Genomic DNA, 11,733 nt, shown 5'->3' on the forward strand with positions numbered 1-11,733 from the left:
TAATGAAAAATGATTTAGCCTAGAATGTGTATTTTTCTTTTTAAATCTTATACCGGTCAGGGTGCGGTGGCTCACGCCTGTAATCCTAGTACTCTGGGAGGCCGAGGCCGGAGGATCGTTTGAGCTCAGGAGTTTGAGACCAGCCTGAGCAAGAGCGAGACCTCCGTCTCTACTAAAAATAGAAATAAGTTATCTAGACAACTAAAAATATATATAGGAAAAATTAACCGGGCATGGTGGCGCGTGCCTGTAGTCCCAGCTACTTAGGAGGCTCAGGCAGGAGGATCGTTTGAGCCCAGGAGTTTGGGGTTGCTGTGAGCTAGGCTGACGCCAGGGCACTCTAGCTGGGGAAACAGAGTGAGACTCTGACTCAAAAAATAAAAATAAAAAAATAAAGCGTCTACAGTTTTGTCTGTATTTCCCCATTTCACTTAACATTTAAGAGAAGATTTAAAAACAAGATTTTCAACAAGAAAGGACTTTTAAAAATCATGCTATTAATTTATAGTTTTATTGCATTGTTACCAGAAAGGATTGTTTTTATCTGTTTTGGACTCAGAGTTAATGTCTCCTAGTATTGCTGTGCTTTTTGTTTTTCTGTACATCTACTGTAGTTTTTGCTTTATCCAGTTGGTTACTGTATTATTTGGTGCACTGATATTCACAATTGTTCCATAACCCTGTGAACTGCAGCTTTTATGCTTACGAAGTGTCCTTTTGTGCTGTGCCTTTTCATCTAAACCCTGTCTTGTGTCCTATCAAGAGCTCGGCACGCCCGAGTCCTCTGCTGAGGTCGGACTCTTCCCGGGTCTGAGTCTGCTCCACCGGCCTTGGGGTGCCGGGCGCCCGATATCTAACCGAGGGTGCCCCGAGCGCCGCTGCGGTAGGAGGACCCCGCGGCCGCCCGCAGAGCTCTCGGCCCGCCGTTCCCGCCAGGCTCCGCCCCCTGCGGGTCCGCCGGCCGCTGGGCCCCGGCTGGAACGAGGCGCCTTTCGCAGCGACTGTGGGACTTGTAGTCCTTCCGGCTCCCTCCCGGCTCGTCATTGCGTGACGCACTTCCGCGTGCGCCGCACTCCCTGCAGTAGTCGGGCGGGCGCGTGCGGGGCTGTTTCCGGCTCGGGCTGACGGCCCCGGTGCTGGGCCAGGGGGTTCCCGGCCGAGTCTCTGTGGCCGCGGAGGCGCCAAGTTAATCTGGCCCAGAGCGTCCTGGGCAGACCGGGAGCTTGACCGGCTGGACCCCGCACTGTCGGTCCGGGGCGTGGACGGAGCCTGGCCAGCCTCGGTCCCTCCTGCGTCGGGGCCACGGAACGGTACAAATCCATCGCTCCGATTCCGGTGCCGAGGTCGGGCAGCGGTCGGTGTTAGGGAAGAGCTGAGGAGGCCTTGTCCCTGCGAGCAACTCGGCCCGGGGACTGTCAGGTGCTTGGTGCCCGCACCGGCCTCTGGGGCGGGCGCAGCAGGGACACCGCCTCCCGCACGGTCGTCTCCTCCGCAACCCCCGGGTCTTCCACCCCCAGGCGGCAAGCACGGAACCCGGCACGGGATGGCCAGTAGGTTCGGGACAGCTTCGTGTTGGGTAAGTAGGGACTTTCTGTCACTTTGTAAAAGCTAACACGACACTGAGAGTGGCCACGTTCAGCTCCTCTGGGTCACATCCAGGACCCGAACTCACCGTGTTCCTCGGCGGGGCCGCCGCCACGGTCTCCGGTATTTCGTGTCCAGCGTCCTCTGCTTCGGCGGTCGCACTGCCCTTCATTGCCCGCTGAGAGCCCTTGTTAAGGAAATGACCTTCCATCTTTCACGTTTTGTACACACAGTTGTTTTCTTACGCAGACTATTAGGACTTCATTAAGGAAATGACCCTCTTCCTTTTTTGTTTGTTTGTCCGAATGCTATTTACTGAGCGTCTTTTTGTGTGCTGGACCTTGGGGCTGGTGGTGCTGGCAAAGATAAATTGTGTATGTCTTTTGTTTTAGCAGATCTTTAGTCTGGCATGGAAGGAGAGTAATCGAGTGAACCATGGGCACAATTACAGGTGCATAGGTAGGGAGAGGAAGCTAGGAGAGGAGCTCGAGGGTCCAAGGAGGAAGGAGCGATCCAGTGGATCACCTGATGAAACTTAATCCCCAGATTCATATGTTGATGCTATTTGGAGGTGGAGCCTTTAGGGGGTAATTAGGATTAGATAAGGTCATCAGGGCAGGACCACCATGCTGGGATCAGTGGCTGTATCAGGAGAGGAGGAGAGGCTGAGCTAGCATGCTCCCTCTCTCACAACGTGGTCCTTCTGCCAGGCTATCACACAGCAGGAAGGCCCTCATCAGATGCTGGCGCCATGCTCCTGGACTTCCCAGCCTCCAGAATCTCGAGCTAAAGAAACTTTTTTTCATTATGAATTATGCAGTCTGTGATATTCTGTTACAGCAACAGAAAATGGACTAAAACAGCCATTTTGTCTGTTTCTACAATATTTGCAGTTCCTTGAATTGACTAGGTTCTGCCATGTGTCCTGTGTGATGCTTGTTCCTGGTACAGTGACTGCAGGTTCTCTCCCAGTATATGTTTCTTTGTTCCATAACAGATTCCCCAGTTTTTCAGTTGGAGCTGGGCACATACAGGAACTGGCTGCATTTCTGAATTTCCTGCTGTTCCCTCCTAGTTGCCCTCTTTACTGCTGTTTAGATGCAGATGTGATACCAAAGTCGTCTTAGCCCTGGATTACCCAGGGAATGGAAGCCACACAGGTGGAGCAAAAGGTTGAAGGTGATGGAGCTCCAAACCAAGGTGATGGAGCCTCAGACTCCTGCTAGCAGAAGGATAAACTCTCGTGTTTAACTCATTGTTATTTTTCTCTCCTGTTGTTCACAGTTAAATTCCCTTCCAAACACTTTCTGAATGGCCCTTTCACCTCATCTTGGGGAACACATCATGAATCTTCTGTAACACTGCCCAAGTGAATCTCTATAGAGCCAAACCTGGCACCCTTATTTAGAATTATTCTCTTTGTTTCTGTGCCCAATATAGCCTGGATATGTTTTTATCAAAGACTCAGAACACCTTACTTCATTCGCATGTCTAAATGTTTGTTTCCCTCTACAAAATTGAAAGCTTCTCAAGGACAGGATTGGATTTTATTCATCCTGAAATCTTCAGGACCCAAAAGAGTATCTGGCACACAGAGGCTCAATGGTTGGTTGATTGATTAATTTTTAATTCTCTCACATAGTAAATGTTGAACTAGGCATGGAGGAGAGCTTGTGGAGGAACATTCTCCTTTCCCAGTTCCTCTACATCTTTTTCCGTGTCACCTAATATAATTGTATCTGATTGAAAGGGGTATGTATTATTACAGGGATTACTGTCATTCACGGATGTATCTGTGGAGTTCACTTTGGAGGAATGGCAGCTACTGGATTCTACACAGAAGTACCTATACAGGGACGTGACATTGGAAAACTATAGCAACCTAGTATCAGTGGGTAAGTGCAGCTGCTCTGTTTGACTTAAGTTGTGAGTCATAAATTGTTGTCCGTTTTTCTTTTGTTGATCTATTCTGGGATCTCTGAAGTGCTTAATGATTATGAACTTCGACTTTGGAGGTCAAACGTTCTTAGTCCCTATTTGGCCCTTAACCGCCTAACTCTAATCTCTCCCCAAGTGCAAATGAGCAGTTTCGTTTTTTAGCTTCTTTCTGGTCGCTGACAATTTGGTCCACATCCTTTGTGATTTTCCGTTAACAGGGTATCACGGCACCAAACCTGATTTAATCTTCAAGTTGGAGCAAGGGGAAGAGCCGTGGATAGTAAACGCCGAGATTTCCAGTCAGAGCTGTCCAGGTGGGTGAGTGAGCACCAGGAAGGTGGGAGGTGGGGGTGACCTGTGGTTCCTTGAGGAGTTAGTACTTGCCAGGAGTGTCATTCTTTGCGTTTTGGGGCTCTCCTTCCTTCATTGTCCTTGAGAGGTGGGATGCCCCTGTTCTCTAAACTCTCCTCATGGTTTGCTTTCTGGGTTACTTCCCCTCCTTCCATGGTCATGGTCTGCATTGGGCATGGGGCCTTCCGAGGCTTCTTTCCCCTCATGTGGGGTGACTGGTGCCCTTCTGATAGGCTGACTTCAGCTTCCTCTTTATCTTCCACAGTTAAGTGCCTTGCGCTTTACCCACTCTCAAACCTGGTCTGCTATATGGATGAGTGAATTTACACACTTTATACTTACTTTTTGAGTTGTCCAAAGGGATTTGTTTCCCAAATGTGGCTGTCCTCTCCCACGTTGAAAGTATTGAAAGGCTTTTCCATTCTGAAGATTTAAGCTTTTTTCTCTTTAATGTTGTAGTATCAAAATTGTCATCCTCTTCCTCTTTTTCTTCTGCACTTCAGTCCTGGGTATTATGTGCCTCCAGGAGAGCTCCCTGTGCTCTCCTGTGCTTTCTCAGACTTCATTCTCAGGATCAGAAATGGGGAGGAACTTTCTTCTAAAATTACTATTCTTCCTCAGTTTCCCCATTTTTAAATTTTTTTTTTATTTTTTATTTGAAACAGGGTCTTGCTCTGTTGCCCAGGCTGGAATGTGGTGGTGTGATCATAGTTCACTGCCGCCTTGAACGCCTGGGCTCAAGTGATGCGTCCTCCTCAGCCTTCCCGGTAGCTAGGACTACAGGTTCGCACCACTGTGCCTGGCTAATTTTTTTTTTTTTTCCTGAAACAAAGTCAGGCTCTGTCACCCCGTCTAGAGTGCAGTGGTGTCATCATAGCTCGCTGCAACCTCAAACTCCTGGGCTGAAATGATCCTCCTGCTTCAGCCTCCCGAGTAGCTGAGGCTACAGGCATACCACCATGCCAGGCTAATTCTGTTTTTTGTAGAGATGGGGATCTCACTTTGCTAAGGCTGGTCTCGAACTCCTGGCCTCAGTCGATCTTCCTACCTCAGCCTCCCAGAGTGCTGGGATTATAGGCGTGAGCCACCATACCTGGTCAGTTTCCCCATTTTTATTACTGCTCTTTTTTTTTTTTTTTTTTTTTGAGACAGAGTGTCACTTTGTTGCCCTGGCTAGAGTGAGTGCCATGGCGTCAGCCTAGCTCACAGCAACCTCAAACTCCCGGGCTTAAGTGATCCTACTGCCTCAGCCTCCCGAGTAGCTGGGACTACAGGCATGCACCACCATGCCCGGCTAATTTTTTTAATATATATTTTTAGTTGTCCAGATAATTTCTTTCTTTTGTTTTTTTTTTAGTAGAGACAGGGTCTTGCTCTTGCTCAGGCTGGTCTCGAACTCCTGAGCTCAAGTGATCCGCCCGCCTCGGCCTCCCAGAGTGCTAGGATTACAGGCGTGAGCCACCACGCCCGGCCTATTACTGCTCTTAATTGCACTTCTAGTCCTGTATCCTGGCCTCTGTGGGCTCACCTTGGATATCCTGTCTCCTTCCTCCTTTGCTAATCTTGCTACTGCGTCTGTTTTTGTTAGTATTCTATCCTTTGAAAAGTGTCTTATAGGTCTTGTCTCCTAATTTGTCATCCAGACTCGATCAGTGTAATGTCATGATTTGATAGCTCAAATTCTAGTCATATGGGAGAACTGTCATTTTCTCTTTACCTGTTGCTGCTGGATTTGTTTTCATTAGCATCCTATCACCAGTTTGAGAAAATAAGCCAGTATCCTAAATCTCTGACTTAACCCGAATAAACCAATAAGGAATGTTTAGTTTCCAGTGATCAGCTGTCTGCCATAGGCCAGCTCCACGGTGGCTTTATGCGGAAGCTTGGTGATGTCAGGAATGCAGCTTCCACATATCTCCCCTTTTGTATCCTCAGATGTGCGCTTTTCCTCCATAAAATCCATTTAGTATAATCTGGTAAGTTTCTCAGTGCCAGACATCACATGCAGACCTGGCAGCAACTGCTGGGACAAGTCCTGTTTCTTTCTGAAAAATCCCTTTTGTTGGTGCCCAGAGTCTTTGCCAGAAGGCTGCCAGCATGTTTCCTTGAAATCCACATGCCAGTGCCTACCCCAGGCATGGCATGGGTGACAGGGTGGGCTTTGGGAGTGGCACCTGCCCCTGTGGACAAGGGAACGGTGGATCTTCTCACCCAGTCAGAGCTGCTGCCTGGAAGGAGGGGACCGGGCTGTGGTTAGGCAGAGAGCAGTGTGTTCTGGTTCCACCTTGACATGTTCACACAGCCTGCCCTCTGTGCAACAGCGCACCTTCAAAAATGTTTATGTTAACATGAAATACGATCATCCCTTCCCACAAGGAAGGCAGTATGTGTTCTCACCTTGTACCAGAATCCAGGTTCAAGTCCAGGATCTCTTGGGATGTGTGCAGTACTGTGCAGACAGGTATGGGTGAAGCCCTCATGATCTGGGTTAACATATAGCTAAAAGATAAGTCTTCTATTCCAAACATACCCAAGAGGTGGAGAAGGAACCTGGAAATTATAAGTAAAACTTCTCTTTTCAAAAAGGAAGGGTAGAAGGCAATAATTATCGTTGGTCCCTTGCACACTTCATCTGCTTTAGAAAAAGATTAGGGAAGACTTTTTTGGCCTAGCATTGCTGTGATTTCCATGGTTAACCAAATTCAGAGTTCCTGGCACTGTACTTCAAGAGGATCTTCCTTTCTTTTGTCCTCTGTGGCCCTCACTGAGATACACTTCGGAGAGAATGCCATTCTGTGGGCTATTTATATGGTTTCAAGGGCAGCCCACTTTTGTTGTAGTTGAGTTTTGGAGTACTCAATGTTGAAGAATCACAGACTGTTACCACACCAGGCTTGAGTGCCCTTCAAAACTTAGGCTTCCAGTCTGTTTTTTGTGGGGGGTTGTTGTTGTTGTTGTTTTCTGATTCACACATTGAGTACCTTGTGAGTTTTATTTAACTCAGGCTAGTTTGGAGCCCAGGGCCTCCTGAAGCAAAACCCTGAAGTTGGTTTGTGAAAATCTTATTTGTTGATGTTCTTATTGTTACAATTAGTATTGACAATTTAATTCTAAAAATGTGGATTGTGTTGCTTAAAACTCAGGCAGAGAAAACAATAAAAAATAACAAATTAGAAGGGATTGTTTTGTTGTAATAAAACAGCATGGCCCCAGGGAAAAAAATTTTTTTTTTTTTTTTTTGTAGTGTGGCAGTCACTGTGTTAGTTCTGTTATGCCAGTAATAACAACCAAAAGTTGTCTAGACTTTGTCTTTAAACCCAAGAATTCCTCTCTTCTACCCACTGGTCTTAATATTCTCACCCCCAACCTTGAGTATAGTGGCCTCACTTTGAGGCACAGACTGTACCGAGTCTTTCCACCACGATTAGGATGAAAATATGTAGCACGGGGCACTAAGCAAGTAGGAGGCTAACACAGCCCATGTCACGGTAATCTTGTAGGGTCTGGGTGAGACTGTGCCCAATGGGAATTGTCCAGACCCTGTGTCTGCTTATTACTAATCATTGCAGCACCGTTTCAGCCTTTTAAATGGACTTTCCCCTTCTCTTCATCTCCTGCTCGACCTTAAATGTAGTCTTCTCCAGGGATGTTTTGGTGTCTTTTTTCTTTGCACTTGTTCCCTGGATGGTCTCATTCATCATATTGTTTAATACCTTTCATGTGCCGTTGACTCTCACCAAGTGCGGAACGTGGCTCTGACTGCCTGCTTACTTTCTCCGTTTGGACGTTTAACTGAGATTTCAAATGTAGCAATATCCAAAACAAAGTCCTTCATTTTCCTCCAAACATGTTTCTCTCCCTGTGTTTTCTATCTCTTGGTGTTCAGGTTATTAACTGCTGTTAATTCCTCCCCTTCTCTCAGCTCCCACATCCAGTCCCTCAGTAAATTCTCTTATTTCTCTTTCAAAATATGTTCCAGATTTCATTAACTGCAGAAGAATAGTCCAAACCCTTATTGTTTCATCCTGGGCTGCTACAATAGCTTTCTAATGTGTCTCTCTGCCCTTTTTTTATTTTTTACATAACTGCCAAACTGATCTTTTAAAAGCAGAAGACTACTGGAGATCTCCTCTAATTAAAAATCTTTGGATAAATTGAATATTTTTTTGCCACAGCCTTGCATAGTTTGTTTCTGCTTTCACTGTATTCACTCAGTGGGTTTTACCTATCCTGGCCTTTTCCTATTTTAAACCACGTGAAGCAGGTACCCTCCAGAAATTTGACTTGGTGTTCCTTCTGTTTGGAGTGTTAATTTTCTTATGGCTCTTTCATTTTCATCTTTAATGTCTCATTGTCACCCTACCTAAATGTCATGCCCTAGTTATTCTGTATCCTATGAATTCACTTTTTAATTAAACAAAATCTTGCAATTAAAAATTCAGATATAAAATAATTGGCAGTTGGCTTCTTAAGTGCAGGCTTAAATTTTTAAACCTCTAATTTAAAAACCATTTTTGATTACTGCTAATTTGTTACCAGTTTCGTGAGTGGGCCTGTTGTGGTTTTGTCTGATTCAGTTCCTTCACCCCTATGCTTGTCCAATATGTCTTTTGAACCAGTGTCATGGTCTTGTTACCAACAGAGAAAGACTCATTACTTGGCAATTCTAAAGCTCTTTAATTCCATGTTAAGTTCATGTTATGATTTGAAAAGTATGTTTTATTTCGGTTTTTTTCTAGAAGGCTGGGAAGAATGGTACCAGAAAAATCAAGATGAGCTTGAAAGCATTGAGAGAAGCTATGCTTGTAATGTGTTTGGAAAACTTCATCTGAGCAAAACCCATGTTTCTTCAACACAAAGACTCCATAAGTATAACACACATGAAAAAAGTTTGACACAAAACTCAGGTTCAAGCAGAAGCTATGTAAGAAAGAATCCTGATAAGTTCTATGGTTATGAAGAACCATATTTTCTTAAGCATCAAAGAGCTCATAGCATAGAAAAAAACTGTGTGTGTAGTGAATGTGGGAAGGCTTTTCGTTGTAAATCACAGCTCATTGTACATCTTAGAATTCATACGGGGGAGAGACCTTACGAATGCACTAAATGTGAAAGAGCATTCAGTGCCAAGTCAAACCTTAATGCTCATCAGAGAGTTCATACGGGAGAAAAACCCTACTCGTGTAGTGAATGTGAGAAAGTCTTTTCTTTCAGGTCACAGCTCATTGTCCATCAGGAAATTCACACAGGAGGGAAGCCCTATGGTTGCAGTGAATGTGGGAAAGCATACAGTTGGAAATCACAGCTTATTTTACACCAGAGAAGTCATACAGGTGTGAAACCCTATGAATGTAGTGAATGTGGGAAGGCCTTTAGTTTGAAGTCACCATTTGTTGTACACCAGAGAACTCATACAGGGGTGAAACCCCATAAATGCAGTGAATGTGGGAAAGCCTTTAGGAGTAAATCCTACCTCCTCGTTCACATCAGAATGCATACAGGAGAGAAACCCTATCAATGCAGTGATTGTGGGAAAGCCTTCAATATGAAGACACAACTCATTGTACACCAGGGAGTTCACACAGGAAATAATCCATATCAGTGCAGTGAATGTGGGAAAGCCTTTGGTAGGAAGGAACAGCTCACGGCACATCTGAGAGCTCACGCGGGAGAGAAACCATACGGATGCAGTGAATGTGGGAAAGCTTTCAGCAGCAAGTCGTACCTTGTTATACATAGGAGAACACACACAGGAGAAAGACCCTATGAATGCAGTTTGTGTGAGAGAGCCTTTTGTGGGAAATCACAGCTAATTATACATCAGAGAACTCACTCAACAGAGAAGCCGTATGAATGCAATGAATGCGAAAAAGCCTATCCTAGGAAGGCATCGCTTCAGATACACCAGAAAACTCATTCTGGAGAGAAACCTTTTAAATGCAGTGAGTGTGGCAAAGCCTTCACTCAGAAGTCATCTCTCAGTGAACATCAGAGAGTTCACACTGGAGAGAAACCATGGAAATGCTCTGAATGTGGAAAATCCTTCTGTTGGAATTCAGGCCTTCGTGTACATCGGAAAACTCACAAATGAGAAATCAGAGTGATGAAGTAAATGTGAGAAGCTTTCTCACAGAGGGTGATGCTCAGGAGACTTCAGATGATAATATAGACAGGATTTATAAGCAGGAGGTCCTAAAAATGCATTCATGTCAAAAAAGGTTATGTAGGAGAGAGACCAATCATATTTGGAATGAGTTTGCAAAAGCTTTCAGAAATAAGTCACAAATCTTTGTAGACAAGAGAATAATTGAAGGTATGAGGAGCAGTAAATGTACCAAATGTAGTAGCATCATTATGAAGATTCAGACAATTCATGCTGAGAACACCTTATAAATTTGACAAATCAGAAAAGCATTTCCCCGTAGAAGGTGTTACATGGAAAGTCACATTCCAGATTCGAAGCTGTGTGTTTGTGAAATAAAGTAAAGAAAATCTCGATTATAAATAGTAGGCTTTTTCCTGGTGAAGTATCAAGTTTTTGTTTTGTTTTGTTTTAATATGTAAATAAAGCGATGGTCAGGAAAAATGCAAGGAACATATTCTGAAAGGTAAGGGATATTTGGTGTGACTTTCTGAGTTAACACTGAAAGCATTTTTTTAAATTTGGGTATTTTATTTTTTAATGTAACTTATTTTATATATGTATTTGATAGTTTGTAGAATAACATACCTCCGTATTCTCCATATTAAATGCTAAATATCAGCATTGTCTATTTCTTAGCAATATAACTAAAATAACGTGGCTTATAACAAATGAAAGGATGCAGTTCTCACTCCAAGTTTACTTATTTAGTAGCCTATATAAGCAGGTCTGGCAGTTGTTACAGGGCTGTTGCTTAAGAGAAGTCATTGTAACAAACATTTATTATATTTTAGCAGTTCAGTGTCTGTTCTCCATTGTTTGATATGAGCACCCTTGTGTTCTCTGGAGGAATACCTCCCCTCTCTCGGGTGCTTCCTTGCGGTAGTGTCTGTCAGGTACCCTTTCTACTCACCACAGGTAAGTATCATACCCATTGTTGAATATTGGTGACCTCTTTTTCAGGATTTTGAGTCTGTAATTCAGTTACACATGAAGCAGAAAGAAATTGTGGGAACACATTTATTCTTGTCCTAGAATTCTATTGAGACCATCAATTAATTCCCAGAATAACTTTGGATACTATCCCTTTTTGGACCTGGCTCTCTGGCCTTCTGTGTGCTTCCTCATATCTTCTCAATAAAAATGTTTTTGTTTTTTATTGTTTTGAGTTCTTTTGCTTAAGAGGAATGAGTTACTATTTCTTATAACATAAGGACTTAATTGATAAGTTGTTGCCTCGGAGTAGTGTATAGGTAACAGTCTGTTAAAGAAAAGTGGGATATGCAATTTAGGTTTTTTCGTGAGATGACAAAAAAGTCAGATTCCTGTTTATATTCTAAGATACAGACTTTTAAGCCAATCCTATGAAATAGTGTAATTGTTTGTGTACATTAGTACTGTGTAGTGCCTGATGATAAGATTCTGGAACATTGATGAACTACGTACAGCTTTATAAGAATTTTAAATTTTTTTAGTAAATCCTGAGATGACTAATTTTGATCATACTAGATCTTAGACCACAGGAATGACAGGTGTGAAGCCCTGGAATTTCTTCTCAAGGTGGAGTAACAGACTCAACAACTTTTTGTGATTTTGCTGAAATAACTTTTCACTTATATTCATAGGATTGAAATGCTGGAAACCAAATAGTATATTTGGCTTTGTGAATTTAAAAGTTAGTTCACACCTCAACTGCTCACTAAATCCCTTATGTAAAT

At 43.8% G+C, this 11,733-nt stretch overlaps 1 protein-coding gene across 2 annotated transcripts; it reads left to right on the forward strand.

Annotated features, from left to right (window-relative positions):
• Positions 1 to 1,106: 1,106 nt before the first annotated feature.
• ZNF26 (zinc finger protein 26) lies at positions 1,107 to 11,174 on the forward strand. Of its 2 annotated transcripts, none has more exons than XM_045534102.1 (4): positions 1,107 to 1,576; positions 3,353 to 3,479; positions 3,741 to 3,836; positions 8,613 to 11,174. In XM_045534102.1, exons 1-4 carry the CDS (start codon positions 1,544 to 1,546, stop codon positions 9,962 to 9,964), a joined length of 1,608 nt encoding a protein of 535 aa, XP_045390058.1. In that variant the 5' UTR covers positions 1,107 to 1,543; the 3' UTR covers positions 9,965 to 11,174. The 2 variants fall into 2 exon arrangements, with proteins under 2 accessions (XP_045390058.1, XP_045390059.1); XM_045534103.1 differs by having other exon boundaries at positions 8,616 to 11,174.
• Positions 11,175 to 11,733: the final 559 nt, after the last annotated feature.

This window comes from Lemur catta, chromosome 21 (genome assembly GCF_020740605.2).
Source record: "Lemur catta isolate mLemCat1 chromosome 21, mLemCat1.pri, whole genome shotgun sequence".
Lineage (NCBI taxonomy): Eukaryota > Metazoa > Chordata > Mammalia > Primates > Lemuridae > Lemur > Lemur catta.

What these genes read in the sequence shown, in the direction of transcription:
- ZNF26 (XM_045534102.1), top strand. Translation starts at nt 1,544, where the DNA reads ATGGCCAGTAGGTTCGGGACAGCTTCGTGTTGG. An exon ending in TCGGGACAGCTTCGTGTTGG is followed by an intron (nt 1,577 to 3,352) that starts GTAAGTAGGGAC and finishes GTATTATTACAG; the next exon opens with GGATTACTGTCATTCACGGA. An exon ending in TAGCAACCTAGTATCAGTGG is followed by an intron (nt 3,480 to 3,740) that starts GTAAGTGCAGCT and finishes TTCCGTTAACAG; the next exon opens with GGTATCACGGCACCAAACCT.